The sequence below is a fragment of the Pavona decussata genome, unplaced genomic scaffold, assembly GCF_977016875.1.
Source record: "Pavona decussata unplaced genomic scaffold, jaPavDecu1.1 SCAFFOLD_72, whole genome shotgun sequence".
Taxonomy (NCBI): Eukaryota; Metazoa; Cnidaria; class Anthozoa; order Scleractinia; family Agariciidae; genus Pavona; species Pavona decussata.
In genome coordinates this window covers 3,074,602-3,093,253 of record NW_028145491.1, presented here as the reverse complement: position 1 = coordinate 3,093,253, position 18,652 = coordinate 3,074,602, and the positions used below count along the sequence as shown (strand labels likewise).

General features: G+C 41.3%; 2 protein-coding genes, 1 long non-coding RNA gene and 1 pseudogene across 3 annotated transcripts in view; all 4 read right to left on the bottom strand.

Annotated features, from left to right (window-relative positions):
* The window catches only part of LOC146476994 (uncharacterized), a 254,304-nt gene that overhangs the window by 172,499 nt on the left and 63,153 nt on the right, over positions 1–18,652 (bottom strand). The gene's annotated exons all lie outside the window — the stretch shown is intronic.
* Positions 4,334–5,320, bottom strand: LOC146477003 (uncharacterized). The gene has a single exon (XM_085113904.1). The coding sequence runs from the start codon at positions 5,318–5,320 to the stop codon at positions 4,334–4,336; it is 987 nt and encodes a 328-aa protein (XP_084970030.1).
* LOC146477002 (uncharacterized) lies at positions 5,915–8,611 on the bottom strand. Its single transcript, XM_085113903.1, has one exon. The coding sequence runs from the start codon at positions 8,609–8,611 to the stop codon at positions 5,915–5,917; it is 2,697 nt and encodes an 898-aa protein (XP_084970029.1).
* On the bottom strand, positions 14,725–18,551 carry LOC146477001 (uncharacterized; annotated as a pseudogene).

Sequence of the window (18,652 nt, the reverse complement as noted above, 5' to 3'; positions counted from 1 at the left end):
TGTTCCAAGAACCACAAACTGCCAATTCACGCATGAGAGATGCGGCAGCCATTTTGAATTGAAATACAAGGATCCACAAATAAAGCCGACTGAGATCTCGCCAACCTGTCGTGGTGAACTCGACCCAACTTCAGGTAAATTCTGCAATTCCAAAAGGTTCTGATGTACGGACTTACGTACAACACAGTAGCATAGTGGCTACTGACCTTTCCAGAAGGCAGTAGCCACAAAAATGGCGTCTCGTAGAACATCTCGGGCTATGTCATGCTATAATTAACAATTGATTCATGCGTCAGCGTGCCTTCATTGAGATATGAAGCACATGGAAAGTTTGGAAAGCACGAAAGATGCAGCAACTCTAGCTTCTTGAGTGCTCTCCAAACTTCCCAAGTGCTTCCTATCTCGATGAACGGACAGCTGATGCATGAATAAATTGTTTTATAACAATTTCAACGCGTAGTTTAAATGTTTAAAATATTAAGATAAATACCCTTTGCTACGCTTCAATTGATGCGTTGTTCTTTCAGAAAAAGATTTTGCTATACTTCAACGATCTCGTCTCAGATTGGTTAAAAAACTGACAGGTGAACTCATGTTTGTAAATAAACTTTATTTCCAGATTAAATACAAAATTCTCCTATCTCAAAAGTACTGTTTCATTGGCTAATTTTCAACAGGGCACATCCCAGCTTTGTGTGACAGAAACTTTTCAAATTATTTAAGTAAAAGATCTATTCAATCTATTTTCTTGGATGCAGTTACAGAAAATGAAGTAGAATTTGAAATACGTAAACTAAGAGAAAACAAGTCTTGTGGTCATGATGATATACCACCTAAATTAGTAAAAAATATTTCAAAGTATGTAATTAAACCATTAACATACATATATAACCAGTCATTTCTTACTGGTTCTATTCCTGATGATCTCAAAGTTGCACTTGTTACCCCAGTTTTTAAAGCGAACGATAAGGAAGAATTTTCTAATTACAGACCTATCTCTGTTCTCCCATGTTTCAGCAAAATACTAGAGAAACTAATGTACAATAGATTACTTAAATACCTTGATCAGAACAACATATTATTCCCAAGTCAGTATGGTTTTCGAAGGAAACACTCTACAAACTTAGCAACCATTGAACTAATAACAAAAATATCACAAGCAATAGACAACAATGAAAATACATTGGGAGTATTTCTAGACCTTGCTAAGGCATTTGACACTGTAAATCATGAAATTCTGTTAAGGAAACTTGATCATTATGGAGTAAGGGGGATTGTAAATAAATGGTTTAAAAATTATTTGACAGGAAGAAAACAAATAGTAAAATACAAGTCAGTACAATCACAAAGCCTAACTATAACATGTGGAGTACCCCAAGGCTCTGTCCTTGGACCACTCTTGTTTCTCATTTACATGAATGATGTATCAAGGTGCTCAAAAAAGTTATCATTTATTCTCTTTGCTGATGACACAAACTTGTTTTATAGTCATAAAAATGTTGATATTTTATACAACACCATGAACCAAGAACTAAAAAACATCACATCTTGGCTTTCATGCAATAAGCTTTCTCTAAATGTTAAGAAAACACACTTCATGGTATTTAAAACTAAAAGAAAAAAACTAGACCAAGTTTTTGAAATTAAAATAAACGATCAACAGATTGATAAGGTTAATTACACAAAATTTCTTGGTTTATATATAGATGATTAACTCTCTCGGAGAAAGCATATTGACCAAATCTCAACAAAAATAGCGAAAATGACAGGGATCATGGCCAAGGCTAGACATGTGTTATCTATCCAAACACTTAAGACAATATATAACACTATGATGTATCCATATCTAACATATTGTGGTATAATATGGACAAGCACTTACCAAACTAGACTGAAACCGATAATTATCATAGAGAAAAAATTGGTGCGGTTAATGACTTTTTCAAAATATCATGATGAATCCAAGGCGCTATTTCAATCTCTGAAAATTCTTAATATATATGAGTTAAACATGTATCTTATAGCACTCTTTATGTATTCATACTTTAGCAATAATTTACCAAAATATTTTAATAATTACTTTACTTTAAATAAGAATATACATAGTCATGGTACTCGTTCAGCATCAAATGTATATATTGATTACAAAAGGACAAATTATGGGAAATTTTCACTAAAATATAGGGGGGCGCATATTTGGAATAATTTACCAAAAGAATTGAAATCATTACAAGGTTATAATTTTTTTAAGAGAAGCACAAAGGCTTATTTGCAAAATCAAAGTATCTTAGGTTATTAGGTTTTTAGTTTTGTTTTAGGACAAAGCAAGTATTAGAAGTAATCTATCTAGAATTATAATAAATCACCATCTGCCCTGTAATTAGTCTAAGCTTGAATAAGGGGATCTTCATAGAAAAGCTCATTGAGCTTGCTAAGATCTCCTGCCATTATATCTAAGTTAGCAGTCATAAGATTCTATTTGATTGTATTTATAATATAATGGACAAATAAATAAAAAAAAAAAAGTTCGACTTGCAAACAGTTTTGGAAGGCAACACAATCTTCCTAAATATTTTCTCCTTTTCGACACAAAAGAATATTTCAACTTGCTTTCATGGTATAAATATGTGCAAACATTTAAAGGGAAAGTATCATGGGGTTTCTGACCTCTTTTGTTAAAAATGGTGAAATGAGACCTCCACTTTGCTACAAAATAATTCTAGAACAACGAGGGGAGAGAAATCAACTCAAATCCTGACAGGAACAACACGTACTCTGTTCTAGCGCATTTTGGAAACAAAAATACAAAAACTTGAAAAACATTAGCCTAATATTTTTCAGGTTTCAGTCCATATTGGCCCCTTCTGTATCTGGCCAGAGGCACTAATCGACAGTTTTGTTGCACTGGGGTGATAATTTATAACAAAACTAGACAATATATTCTTGTTTCTGTCCTCAGACAAACATTTCTGGGTTTTGAAATGACATCAAATTTTCGTGATACTTCCCCTTTAAGCAGAAATACACAAAATTTAAGTCAACTTCTCTGGCTGAAATTTGAACCAAAGGTGTGGTGTGGTGTGGTTCGGTATTATGTACTCCTTTCGAAGTCATAAAAGAATTCAACAGTTTGGTTTTTCGATTTTTGTGGAACGGTAATGACAAGGTTATTAGACTCTCAACTTATGCACCTTATGACCAAGGTGGCCTCAAAATGCTAGATTATGAAAGTATGGTTAAAGCTTTAAGGCTAAGCTGGTTAAAACGAATAGTTGACCCAGATAACTCTGGATTTTGGAAGTCATATCTTGATCATCTTTTGGTATACGAAGGGGGGTTATTTTTAATTCAGTGCAATTATGATATCAACCGATTAACAATCTCAGCGACCTTTTATCGAGAACTTTTGGAGTGGTGGTCAAAATTAATTGAAGTCGAGGACCCCGAAAATACATATAAGTATATTTTATGGAACAACAGAGATATAAAGATTGACGGCAAGAGTGTCTTTTATAAACATTTTTTTGATAACAATATCATACACACAAATCATCTGCCTTATGATATGACAAATATTGAATCTTTCAATGTTGTCAAAGTTACAGGATTAAAGAACTCTAACTTTTTAGTATGGACCGGTCTAAGGCAATCAGTTCCATTGAAACTGCGCTTTCACATGCCCGACGTAGAAAATATCTTTAATTTAGAAAATTTTAAGTGCCGTGACTTTTATCACTATCTTATAAAGCAAAAATACGAAAAACCAAATAAATGGGCTGAATAGGCGCCCAAAAGGTGAGGCCTATCCCAATCGATATGAATTTGAGGAAGTTTTATTTCAGACGAAATTGACCAAGAAGGCTTGGATATCTTCTGGAAACTCCGTTTTATTCTGCAAATAATACAAATCACTAAGGTCACGCGGGCCACCTGATTCACGGTGAAAATCCAAAAATAACAACACAAATCTACAGAAATCACAGCAAATTACTAATAAACTTGACAACACTTCTTACCTAGTATCGACAATCAGCGAACGATCCAAGGTGGACAAAAAAGGCGGAAGAAAAAGGGGCTTCCAAAAACATGAGTGACTAACACAGGTGACGATCACAGAGATTGATTTTGTAATTTTGTTAGTAATCAAAATTCTAGGGTACGTCAAAGGTCCTCAAAGGGAAGGCTGCTGAGCGGAAAGTGGGTGTTGAGCGCGGGCCTCAACATGCTCCCCCCTTTGAACAAGCTAAACTTAAACTAGCGTTCAACAAAACATATTATGAATATAGCTCAAAACAGAGTTCAATGTTCAGGGTTCACTTCGGGCTGTTCGTGGTTACTTCGACTCCTCCAAGAGACACAGCTTGGAAATAGGGCGCAGGAGTGTTGAGTTTCCTGTCCTGACCTCGGCGGCTCGGACCAAGCCGTCAGTCCCAGGAATAACTCGCGTCACTCGGCCTAGCAGCCACTGACCGCGTGGGGCATTCTCTTTGACTACAAGAACGAGGTCGTTGACTGCTAAGTTGCGTTGCTTGAGGATCCACCTCTTACGTTCTTGCAGCAGGGGCAGATACTCGCGCAGCCATCTGGTCCAGAAGTGGTTTGAAAGGATTTGACCTCTTTGCCATTGCTTTTGGGAATACAGGTCCTCTTCTTGGAAGGCTCCGGGTGGCAAGGACATCCCTTGATGCTGCTGAAGGAGATGACTGGGCGTGATTGGTTCCCGGTCATTTGGGTCGTCGCTGCTTGGGCATAAGGGCCGACTGTTTAGTATCCCGACTGCCTCAGCAAATACGGTTCTGAGGGTCTCTCGTGCAACGAAGGCGTGCGGGTGGCCAAGGATAGGTTTCATGGTTTTGCGGACACTTCTGATAAGTCGCTCCCACACTCCAGACATGTGACTCGCAGTCGGGGGCTGGAAGTGCCACTTCTTGAGTGGCTGGCAGTGCCACTCGACATCCTTCTCATGTAGGGATCTCTGGATGATCTCCTGGTCCAAATCTTGAATGGCAACTGTGAGTTCTCTCTCCCCTCCGGTGAAGTTTGTACCATTGTCGCTCCAGATCTCTTTTGCTGCGCCGCGGATGCAGATGAAGCGGCGTAAGGCTTGGATGAAGGCGTCTGTCTCGAGTGATCTAACGCCAACGTCTTCGATGTGGATGGCCCTTGACGTGAGACAGACAAAGATACACCCATATACCTTCTCCGTGCTGCAAGCGTGTTTGACATAGAAGGGACCAAAGAAATCAAGCCCAGTGTAGGTAAATGGAGGTTCGTGAGGCGTGAGCCTAGCTCTGGGTAGGTCTCCCATCATCTGGTTCATCACGCCTTCGTGACGCCTATGGCAGCTTATGCAGTTACGGAGTATCCGTCGGGTCAGTGCGCGGGCGTTGAGGATCCAGAATTTTTGTCGCAGCATCGACAGAACGTGTTCCCGCCCTGCATGTCCCAGGATCTCGTGGTGGTGTCGGATAAGCAATGTGGCAATGGGATGCTCACTTGGAATCACCAGAGGGTGGATGGCTTGAGAAGTTACCGGTGCGTGGTAGTCGACCTCCAACAGAGATCGTACCGTCGATGAGAACTGGGCAGAGAGCACTCAACTTGCTGTCTTTCTTCAACGGGTTTTTGGCCTCCAAGGCATCAAACTCTTCCTGGAAATACTGACGTTGGACGGTCCTCGTGATTGCCCTCGAGGAGGCGTATGTCTCTGCTAGGGTGATCTTGCAAGGTTTTGTTGTAGGCGGTACACTGCGTTTGGACTTCACGAAGTGGACAAAGCGCATGAGCCATGCTACAGTCTGGACTAGCCTGGGCCATGAAGAGAACTTCCTCAGCAACTCATCCAAGGGGGAACCAGTTGCTATGGTTATGGTGTTCTGATTGGCCTTTGGGGCGATTACTTCCTTGTCGTCTTCTACGACGTCGCCAACTTCACGGCGAGGCCAATGATCTTCTGTCCGCCAGAGGAAGTCTGGTCCACATCACCTGGGTTCAGGACTCCGGGGACGTGGTGCCACTGATCAGGGGTGGTGTGCTCGTGGTTCTCTTGTATTCGGGTAGCAACAAAACGATGGAACCGTCTGGTTTCATTCTTGATGTACTGAAGCACAGTCAGTGAGTCGGTCCAGAAGACCACACTGTCGATAGGAAGGTCCAGCTCTGCTCTGATGAGGTTGCTCGTTCGGACTGCCATTAGACTTGCCATGAGCTCGAGACGTGGGATAGTTGGTCTCTTTAGGGGGGCGTTGCGAGATTTTCCAAAGACGAAGGAGCAGTGAGTTTGGCCGCTGTGGACGTCACTCAACCTTAAGTATGCCAAGGCTGAGTAGGCATACTCGCTTGCATCGCTGAACATGTGGAGTTGGACTGTGCTGTTGGTCAGCATGCTTGGTTCCCGGTAGCAGCGAGGTATTTGAATATCTTCGAATCGTGGAAGAGAATGTGTCCACTGCTGCCAAATCTTCCGATGGTGATCTTGGATTTCATCATCCCATCCGACCTTCTCTTTCCAGAGATCTTGTATCAACACCTTGACAGGGAGTACAAAGGGTGACAAAAATCCGAGAGGGTCAAAGAGCGAGCTGATGGAGGAGAGAATCCGGCGCTTGGTGGCTGTTTTGTCCGTGGAGACAGTTTTAAAACAGAAGACATCCCTCTCTGCGTCCCAGTGTAGACCGAGCGTGCAGTTGATTGGTAACCTGTCTAACTCAAGGTTGAGAGTTGGATTGGCCCTTTCTTGGGACGGAAGTGCCAACAGAACCTCTCTCCGGTTGCTCAAGAACTTGGTCAGACGGAAGCCACCTTCATTCAGCATGGCAATTAGGTTAACCGCCAGGGTAGTGGCCTGGTTGGTGGTCTGGATAGACTTGAGAAGGTCGTCGACATAGAAATTACGGCGGACGGACTCTGCAACTTCTCTGCCGTACTTGTCCTCATGATCATCAGCAGTTTGTCGCAGGGCTTTATTGGAGCAGCAAGGGGAGGACGTAGCGCCAAATATGTGCACTTGCATTTGGTACTCCTCAGGTTCCTCGTTGAGGTTCCCACTCCACCAAAGGAATCGAAGGGCATCGCAGTCTTCGGCAGGCACGTGTACTTGGTGGAACATCTGCTCTATATCTGCAATGAGGACCACCTCTTCTTGTCGGAACCGCATGAGGACGCCAGCTAGGTTGTTTATGTAATCTGGACCTTGCAGGAGCTGATCATTCAGGGAGGTGCCTTGAAACTTTGCAGCTGCATCAAAAACAACGCGGATCTTGCCTGGCTTGTTTGGGTTAATAACTGGGTGATGAGGTAAGTACCAGGTCTTGTTACTTCTCTGATGAGCTTCCTCCCTTGTGAGCTTGCGGGCATGACCTTTGGCGACGTAATCGTCAATGACTGACCAATACTTTACGTGAAGATCTTTGTCTCGTTCCAGGCGTCGCTTGAGGTGGCGCAGACGTATCTCAGCCATTGGGCGATTGAAAGGAAGGCTGGGACGTTCCTTTTGCCACAGGAGACCCATGCTGTAGTGTCCATTTGTCTTAGAAATTGTTTTGTCAATGATCTGCTCGGCACGCCTGTCTTCAACTGACAACGACTTGTAGGGTTCGATGCCAAGGGACTCCGACTGCCAGAACAGTTCAACTTGGTGGTTGAGTGTCAGGTCACAAGCTCCTGTGTGAATGTGGTGAACATCATACCGCTGTTGTGTTGGTCTGTCACCGATTCTGCCGAGAACAGCGAAGCCAAGACAGGAACGGATAGCGATAGGGTCGTTTGCGCTTCCGTACCGAACCTCCAGGGGGACAAACACTTCAGCTACATCAGCTCCAATTATAAGCAAGACCTTCTGTCGCTGGACTTCCGGGAAGGGAACATCGTGAAGATGTGGCCATCTTGACTTGTTGGTGGCAATACACTGGTGGCGCAATGGAATGCTTAGTGCTTTCCCGGACCACATCCTTTGTAGTTGAAGCTGTTGGGGATGGTCGTCGATAAGTGACTCCACTGCAAGATTTACTCTTTCTCCGTCATGAGGCTCATTGTGATTACCTACGGTTGAGAAGACCAAACGGTCTGGTTGGCCACTGAGTCCCAGGAAACTAGCGAGTGACGGGTCCACCACTGTGATTTCAGATCCAGAATCTAGCATTGCATAAGTGGTTACGGTTAAACCGTTAGGACCGACAACTCTCAGGGGTACGACCTGCAAGAGAATGGTGCCCGATTCATCAGTCCTGGTGGTGGTACAGGAGGTAACTGAAACTGTGGTGTCGACTGCTGCAGTTGGGCCATCTGTGGTGTGGTCTTCTGATATGCTCACGTGAAGTTGCGTTTGGTGAAGGAGAGAGTGGTGGAATGCACCACACCCTTGAATCCGGCACCTAAAGGAGCTGGTGCAGGTGTCTGTTGAATGCTCAGTGTTCTTGAGACAATTGGGACACATTTTCTTTGAGGAGACAAGGGTCGCTCTCTCTTGTGGTGTCTTCTTCTTGAACTCTTTGCACCGGTACAATGGATGTGCTTGGCCACAACATCGAAAGCTATTTGAACTGGCACTTCCGTTTTTCTGAGGTGTCCTGGATGGTTGTGGGGTGGTCTTGCTGTCATTGCTGATTGACATTGTTGTAAATTTCGGTGGCTCCTGTTTCCCACTGGGCAGCAGTTTTCTGTTCTTGATAGGGTTGTTGTAGCTGAACTGCTGGAATTTGCCGCTAATGGGGTGGTTGGCAATGTTCGCATGTCTGGTGAGAAAGTTAACAAAGTTAGCCAGGGTTGGGAACCGCTGGCCCTTCGCTTCCAGGTCATACGCTAGAGCGGCGAACTTGTCCTGGAGTGGCTTGGGCAGACGCGCTGCCATGCTCATGATGTTTCCTTGTTTTTATTTCTGCCAGACAGTTCATGGATGTCAGGGTGGCTAGGGCCCTCGTGGCTTGATCGGCGAACTTCCAGAGGGCACTCTTGTCACCGCTTGCGATTGGTGGTCCTTTGACTAAGTTGGCAACAACAGAACCAACAATCATACATGGTCGACCGTATCTCTGGTCAAGGATCGCCAGAGCTTCGTGGATGCCGCCTGCAACTGTCTCGAGTCCCGACACAGCTTCTTTAGTCTCCCCATCAAGGAACTGCAACAGAAGGGTCATGTTGCTCTCCTCGTCCAGGTGTTCCCGCGACATTACGATGCGTTTGAAGCGCTGTTTAAACAGGGGAAACTCCTCCAGCATGCCACTAAACCTTTGGAAATGAATGGGCGGGAGACTTTGATTGTATGCAAGCGTTTGTTGCATCATTGAAATGTCCTTCATAGTCGACACAACAAGCGCAAGGACTTCATCGTGAGTGGACGATTTAGACTCTGCATGAGAGATTGGCCTCGCAGATGGAGGTGAATAGGACTGGGTAAAAGGAAAACCGTTGATAGTTGCTGTCGATGGGACACCAAATCCAGGAGGGTACACAGGGGTGCTAGTTACCTTGGTGAAATCGGGTCCATTCAAAGTTTGCTGCGCGGATGTAGTTGAAAAAGGCGGCGCCAAAGGGGAAAGGTTGTCTGCTGTAGGTAGATTCAGACCATTTGCCGCCGGCCTGTCGCTGAAGCACTGATTCCAGAGGGGTGGGCAGGGGCAACGGTTACCCTGGTAATTGCCGGTTCACACGAACTTAGCTGGGCTAATGGATCTGGAAAGGGTGGGGCCCAAGGAGAAAGGCTGCTCACTGCAGGTAGACCGGGACTATTGCCAGCCGCTGTTGAAGCGCTGATCCTAGGCTGGTGGGCAGGGGTGACAATCGTCTCAGTGGACACCCTCTGGATCGCAGAGAATACTGGTACAGTGGCAGTTGTCTGTTGGGAATCGGGAGCCAATGTACTCGGGACAGTCAAAGTGTAGGTCGAGACGCCACATGTCAGCGCTGGAAGATTACCGCAAACAGGTGGGGCGTAACCCGTGGGCGTTGACGCGACAGGTTCGTTACGGACTTCACTGGTTCCGAAAACAGATGATGTCTCCATGTCCGACAATCCGTCTCCCGTTTCATCGACAATTTTGACTTCTAGATCCATCAGGGCAGCTGTTTTCCTTGCTTCAGCGAGCTTAGCATCGGCCTCGGTTTTGAGGGATTCCAACCTCATAATGCCTTTTAATTCTTCTTCCTGAAGTTCTCTCATCGTTGCGTATTCACGTTGTTTTCTTTCCAATTCGAGCATTTTGATTTTTGCTTCCACTAGCCTTTGTTTTTCTTGTTCCGCGATGAAAAGAGCCAGTTGAGCCTTTTCGGCCTCAAGCCTTCGTGCGTGGGCCTTTGAACTAGTAACGCTGGCTGAATTACGTGACGTTCCGGAAGTGCGTGACTTTACAGATCCACGGAGATGGCTGGACATTTCTTGAAGGTTTTCCATCACGTGTTCGTTAAGGGCAGTTGCAGCGTTACATATAAAATTTTCCACAGTCGAGGAGAAATTTATCCTGAGTTGTGCTAGGGCGTCGAATTGTTTAGAGCACTCAATTTGTTCATCGGGAGTCGCGAAATCCATAAACTTATTGTGTGACACAACAAAGTTTTTCCATTGGGCTTCGTATTCATTGAACTTTTCCCTTATCAATACGACGTCTGAGTGATCCTGCATGAGCTTTTCGACTTCTTGTCGAGCGTCGGTGGTAGCGCTTAGGTGGCCGGCGCGCGAACGTTTTAAGGCGATCGCCCTTTCCCGTCTCACATCTTCATGGTTTAGTAGTGCAGATGGGCGCGACTCTCGTTTGTTGCCGTGTCTGTTTGCCATATCCACTAGGAGCGGATACATGGGGCTTTACAATGTGTTGTGGTAATTCGTTGAATGCTGTGGTTTCCTTCCAATGGTAACTGGCGTTTGTCAGGATTGAACAGTTTCTCCGAACCACGTGCGCGATGTTGTTTGTGCCTGTGAAACTCGATGCGCGAACGATCTTGCAATTGTTATCGAGGCGATGAACAATTACTAGAATAGAACCATGAATAGGCGCCCAAAAGGTGAGGCCTATCCCAATCGATATGAATTTGACGAAGTTTTATTTGAGACGAAATTGACCAAGAAGGCTTGGATATCTTCTGGAAACTCCGTTTTATTCTGCAAATAATACAAATCACTAAGGTCACGCGGGCCGCCCGATTCACGGTGAAAATCCAAAAATAACACAAATCTACGGAAATCACAGCAAATCACTAATAAACTTGACAACACTTCTTACCTAGTATCGACAATTAGCGAACGATCCAAGGTGGACAAAAAAGGCAGAAGAAAAAGGGGCTTCGAAAAACATGAGTGACTAACACAGGCGACGATCACAGAGATTGATTTTGTTATTGCGTTAGTAATCAAAATTCTAGGGTACATCAAAGGTCCTCAAAGGGAAGGCCGCTGAGCGGAAAGTGGGTGTTGAGCGCGGGCCTCAACATGGGCTAAGTTGAGAGAGGAATTAGATCTAGAGGATAAGCAACTTTCGGAGGCATTTGTGATGCCACTGAGAGCCGCAAATGAACCTTATCTACGTTCCTTTCAATATAAAGTATTAAATTCAATTCTATACACAAATGAATTACTTTGTAAGATAGGCTATGCTTCTAACCCCAACTGCTCCTTTTGTCATCACACAATAGAGAAGATATCTCATATTTTCTTTGATTGTTCTTTCTCGACCTCCTTTTGGAATGAAGTTTGTGACAAAATTTTAAATAAACTAAACAGTTGCATAGGCCTCTCTTTAAAATATTGTGAGATTATTTTAGGGTTCTTAGAGGAGGAGATGGATCTGCAAAACTATATACTTATTTTAGGAAAAACGTATCTGTGGACTTGCTGGTGTAAAGAAACGAAACCATCTTTTAGCCACTTTAAGAGAATTTTATTAAATAAATATCAAACTGAAAGGCACATTTCTCTTAAATCGAATAAGACCAATTCGTTTAGGAAAAAATGGAGAATGTTTGAGGAAACGATTCTTTAAAGATCAAGTCCACAGTTATGTTAAATTACGTACTATATGTAAACTGTAACTGTGTAACTGTGGAAATAACAGGAAAAAAAATGAAATGTAAGAAGTTGCCCGGCACTAATTGCGGTGTTGTAAAACTATTATTATTAACTATTGTTAGCTATTATTACTATTAACTATTGTATATTTGTATTGTATGTATGGCAATGTAATGGATTGTATTGTCAATTAATAAATTAAAAAAAAAAAAACATGAGCTTGTTGTACCGTGCCGTTGTTGAAGAGCGATCCAAGATAGCTGCTTGATGTTGTTGCCCCTGTCATCTCGATCTGTTCATGAATTTGGGTGCGGGTGTTTATGGCTGTGCCAGAAGAAAAGGGACTTTCAGCTGTGAGACTTCTTGACAGAACTTCACTGCAGCGTTGCAGTTGAGAAGTGGAAGACTGTGTTGCTTGTGCGCTAAACTCTGCTCACTATGGTGACCAGATACTGGCATTTGACCACAAGGTGATCACAGTGGCCCTGATGCTGTGGTTGGTGTAGACTTTCGACAGTTTTGCTGCCTCACTGATGCTTTTCGTCATGTTGTTGAGCTCGTTGACACCGATGGGTCGTGCATCGTACCAAATTTCATCATCATAATTCCACTGCTTCTTCACATATTGAAAAATGCATTGTTTTTAGGATTCAACTTCGCTATGTAAAACTTCATTGCTTTGTAACCGTCATTTTCTTCAGAGGTTTTATACAAGGTATTACTTCCAATCAGGACCTTTAGCGTTCAGCTTGTCTGCTAAAACTGGTGTAGTTAACCATGAATTGCTTTGATCATCTACGCTTGCTTAAACTCAATGTACGTCATGGGGACAGTCTTCGTTGTAGATGCCTACCAGTACGATCTTGCTGCATGAGAGTCCACCTGGATTGCCTTTGCATATCGAGGTGCATTTGGGGCTCACACTTTCTGCCTTTTCTGGAATTTCTATGCATAAGGGCGGTTCTCTTTCGTTGGGTTCTCTCCCCTTCTTGTCTTCCCTGCTCAAGTGAAGGAGGTCTGAGTTTTTTGACTGAGAATTCAAAGTTCCCTATTCTGAGATAATCAGAACCATAACAAAATTGAAATAAATGTGATGGAATATTTTCCCTAATCTTATTGGCTATTTGTATCCCTGACTTAAGCATTAATAGTACAGTGAAATATGACAGTATTCATCATGCCTAAGTAATTGGACAGTTGTATGTACCTAATTGTGCGAGCTGTAATAGGACAGGACCCGCAAGTCATGAGAATAAAGGAAATGATCACTTAGGATGAAATGTTTTCAGGTTTACACAAATTAACCCAACTAATCACAAAATAAATATGTAAAGAATAGTGAGAAGATGGATGTTGATATTTTGAATTAAAGGGTTAAATGGGTTCTTTTGTCGTTTTTTTCTCATATCTAGCAAAAAACTCTGGAGAAATATTGTATTTTGATTAAACAAAAGTTGAAAGTATCACAAATTATTATCTCAGATGTTGTTTTAGTTATGATTAATTGGCAATGGACCTTTGTGTTATGCAATTCTGTCTGTAATCATACTTAACTCATGATTAAACAAATTGGACTCCGTTAGGCCGTTGTCCAATTTTGTAAGATCACTGTATGGTTACAGACTGAATTGGACTTCACTAAGTCCTATTATAATTTTTTAACTACTACCAGTTTCCAAGTGGAGCTAGAGCAACTGGAGTGGGTGGGTAGCCTATGGAAGGGGGCTACTGAAGGAGGCACCTTCCATCCTCTGTAGATTTTTCCACTTGCCTTGTATGAGCAGCCAAGAATTTCTTTCACATCACTGACCACATTGGAGGTTAAAAATTAGTGTATCCTTATCAACGGCAACTAACGGCTTATACAATCACTAGGCTGTTGTTTCAATGAATACTAAGCTAAAATGTCTGACCTTTCTGGGTCAAAAGTTCATGTCCAACAGCTTTCACATATACAGTCACTATGTTGTCGTGTCGATAAATACTAAGTTAAACTGTCTGACCTTTCTTGGTCAAAAGTTCATGTCCAACAGCTTTCACATATACAATCACTATGCTGTTGTGTCAATAAATACTAAGCTAAAATGTCTGACCTTTCTTGGTCAAAATATGTTCAAAGAGTTCTATTTATTATCCTTTTAGTTAAATACTTATAGACCTTTACCATAACAGCAGCCTTTTTTTATTATTTTGTATGTATGTAAATTATCCTCTCTGGCATAGTTTGAAAGAAATTTTCTTTTACTTTTACACGTGCCAATGAGGTCAGAACGGCTAATTAACATGCAAATAAAAGAACAAATAAATTGTTTGCCCTTCTGAAAATGTTCTATTATTAAACATAACTATACACAGAAACAAAGGAAACGATTTATTGAACCAGATTAACATTCAATATGCTGTTTCCATGGCAACCCCAGTATCCATAACGATATTAATAATATTTAAAGCTAATTAAAAGGCTGTGCATACTGTTGTTAAAGTGAAAGGGAAGGTATATGAACATAATGTCAGAACAGCACCACAGGAAAGTACTGGTCAGCAGCTTTCATCTGAATGGTCACACTTTTAAGATCTCATCCACAGACTCACAGTTTTAGTTCAGTTTTGTTTATTTTGCCACAAAAAGAATACATCCGAACAGAATGATGTCACTTACTGATACAAACTACATATGAAAACAAATTTTGTTTGACTGTGAGTCACCACGTAATGTACCACTAAGTGATCTAAAGCAAGTTCCTTCCCTTCTTAACACTTGACTCGATTCTGGTCTGCAAATTGTTAGAACACACTCTGTACTTCTCATCTGTTGACTTTTCCTTCTGAAGCCTAACAGAATACTGGGTCTAAATTGATCACCTACTTAGGAATATAAGACAGGGTGGAAGAATTCACATTAGAACAATTATAACCTCTTTCTTCAACCACAAAAGAGAAACAAATCCGTGAAGAAAGATCTGTTCCCATCTGGAATGAAACCTATTCTGACAGTACTTTGATATGAACACATGCTTGGCCTCTCGCCCTTCCATGAGTTGAGAGCAAGGCCAAGCCCATACTTTCCCTTCATGTACTCGGTGTGGGCAGGTACAAGATGAACAATGGTCCAGACTGTTGGATTTACATGAAAGAAAATGGCATTTGCTCTAAAGTAATTTGTGCAGAGGGTTTTCAGTTCACTCACCTGTTCATCTGATATATCTAAGCGACTGAAAAGAGACACACAGTCCCTCAAACAAAGACAAATGTAAGCAATAATATGGAGAATCATGGCTTCTCTGCCATGAGCATTAGCACTGCATTCAATGGCTGAAATCTATGACATAAAATGTAACAAAAACAGCCTAGAATTCTTCCCTGTAAAGTGATAATCAAAAGATTTGCCATTAGCCTTACTGTCGTCAAACCATTTAGTGACCTTTTTAGCCAACCTGGATAACCCACATTTACGCATAGCTACAATGTACCTGTTGAAAGGAGACTGTGCAGGCCGCTGCGAAAAAGAATTAACTTCGTCAGTTAGTTTTGACATAGCAATGACTTCATTTCACATTTGCTGATGAGCTCGTGCACAAGCATTATTCTTTAAGTGCAGTGGATCCATATGTGCCCGGTCAATCAATTTACATACAACTGGCTCAAATTCCTGGCGGCTGTTTTTTCGCGCAATAAAAGATGTTATTTTAGATCGACGAGTGGATGCAGCCATTTGCTTCTTTGCCAGGTACTTTTTTAAAGTGTCAACCTGCTTAGCAACATTTATTCTGGTCTCATATTTGCAGCGAGTCCACACTTCCTTTCCAGTAAATCCAAATGCGCCATCAAGTTTACTTATAGTGTCACTGCTAACATCTACAAAGGTTTAAAAGTACATTGCAGCATTAGATAATTCGCCAGCAAGGAATGCCAACATTTTCATGTCATTTAGTAGTTCTGAAATTTTAAATTTAACATCTCTGAAGTCGCTGTTACAGTCTAAAGAAAAAGTGCTCTTCTCTAAATCACTGATATCACTTACAACCTTTTTTAGAAAACGTGCAACTGGAATGCAATCCTACTCGCAATTGGCCCCAAACAAAATAATAATAATAATAATAATAATAATCTTTATTAACATATACCAAGCAGCTGAAATTGTTATTTACAGTTAAAAGTTGAGAAAAGAACTATTAAAACCTATTTACAATTCATTCCGATTTTGAGACTAATTTTCAAGCACAAACTTTTCAAAAGAAAATACAAATGTCATAATAATAATAAAAATAATAAAAAACAACATCTTAATCAACATATTCCAAACTATTTACAAGTTAAAAGTTCCGATTCCAAAAAAAAAAAAAAAAACAATTCACAGAAAATCAAAGGACACACGCTTGGCCAGCATTTAGGCGACAGTCATCGATGAAATCCCCTTGTGGAATTCTGTGGAAAGGTGTCCTGGAGCCTCTTACGCATGTGTGTACCGAGCTTAATAATAATAATAATAATAATAATAACAATAATAATAATAATAATAATAATAGTAATAATGGTTCATTTATATAGTGCACACATCCATTATTTGCTCAAGGCGCTTTACAAAAAATTTACCCAAAAAATAACTTAGAAAACTAAGACTAGCAAAGTACCTAAAAAAAAGACTAGAATCTAAAATTTAAAAAATACGATAAAGAGTTACTCTCAATAAATTTAGTAAAAAGGAAAGTCTTGAGTTTTTTCTTAAATAATAAAAGTGTACTGCTGAGGACTCCTCTGCCCTATATTAAGGAAACTGACAAGCCAGGTACAAGCAGTGTCATCTTTGCCAAATGTAGCTCCATCACCACCAAGAAACATGGAATGTGTTGACTTCGCCTCGAAACCATTCCAGCTTATACCTGCTCTGACAAAGATAAAATTTAACAAGGTAAAACAACAACTATTTTATGTCCCGATAATACCATCCACTTTCTCCTCCTCTTCAAGTCCTTGACACAGTGTCTCCCTTGCACTATAAAATTGACCAATGTCAATACACTTTAATAATGGGACAGGACAGCAATTAACAACAATGTGCACAACCTCAGCACTATTCCTTTTATAACTACTATCCCTGTATGTGGCCCGATACTTTCATTTCCCCATAACATTTCTTCACAGTAGTACTACACAGGCCCACTTCTTCTGGTACTCGGCCGTTCTTTTTGTTGCTTCCTCCATTTATCTGACATGCAGCTTCAAACAATTCTGATCTTCTCTTTCTATCTGCAGATGGACTTAAGCTGCCAGCCAGTTGTGTTGGGTTTTTCTTTCGTTCACTTAATGACTTAGATGGGGGATACTTGTCAGCTTTCTTCCTTTGTGTACCTACATCTGCCCTCAGCTCACAGTGTATTTCCTCTACCTCTTCTATGTCCCTAACTGCCTCCTCTACCTAAAGATTAAGACGGTTGCTATGAGTCTAACATACTGCACAGACGTCCCTCCATTACATTGATCGACTTTCTCCTGGGGAGTGGGAGGATGGAAACTACTAGTATTCTGTCTCATTGGTGTTCCAGGGGAGTCAAATACAATATCGATACATTATACATAGACTGTACATGTATGTGAAAGGTTTTAAGCCCTGGAATTAAAAAATCTCTCAACCATTCTCAGACAGTAGTAATGATCTCATTTTCTAGGTAATGACAATGATTCACAGTACCTTTGTTTCCAGATGTCGCAACTTTAGCCCTCTTTTCTTTGCCCTCCACACATTTCTCTTCTCAGCAATCTCCAATTTCTTTGCCTTCAACTCCAGGTCTAGATGGTGGATTTTCTCAGTTTCCTTTGCTTTTTGCTCCCTTTTCTTCTTTTGTTTGGCAATAATAATTATTGTCTTTATCACTATTTCAGTAATGTAACAGTATGTAAATGATTAATTTTCCAGTCAGTCGTAAGGCAGAGTATAAGAGTAGAAACACCACGTTTTCAGAAAAGCATTGAGAATGGTGACATGTATCTATAGAAAATGTGATGACATATGAAAAGAAAGAAATGTAAAGCACAACCATAAACTCAATATAAAAATCAATAAATTTGGTTGTCTTTCATTTAAGATAATAATATTCAGTGTTCTGTAGTATGTAAGTGTAATCACATTGTATAAAACAAATATTGAAAGCTTGTAAAAATGCTAAAATATATGGAATACAAATTTTCGTCTTCACCTCTTATTTTTAAAACAGGAGTACAAATCTTGTATTATTGGTGTCAAAATACATAATTATTTGAATAAAAATATCAAAGTGAATTTTGTCATTATTGCCAACTGGAATCAATGCTCCCATTCCTACAAAAATTGAACATTTTTCAAAGCCCCAAAATCTTAAAGTTCTTTAACGTAAATATATGCAAGTGCTTATGTGTCCATCAACTCAAGACTTGAATATTCGCCCATGGACAATTTACGACACAAGCATTTGACAGTTGCAGGAGGTGCGGTGGTGTAGTGGTTAGCGCATCGGACTTTCGATCGAATGTTCGGAGGATCTGCGGGTCGTTGGTTCGAGGCCAGATTGGTCTCTTTCATTGCTGTGTTGTTTCCTTAGACAAGAAACTTTGCTCCACATTGTCTCTCTTCACCCAGGTGTATCAAGGGGGGAGTAGCAATACTCCTAGTTGCTTCATGCT

Excerpts from the sequence above, each read along its gene's own strand:
- LOC146477002 (XM_085113903.1), bottom strand. The coding sequence starts at position 8,611 with ATGTCAATCAGCAATGACAGCAAGACCACCCCACAACCATCCAGGACA.
- LOC146477003 (XM_085113904.1), bottom strand. The coding sequence starts at position 5,320 with ATGAACCAGATGATGGGAGACCTACCCAGAGCTAGGCTCACGCCTCAC.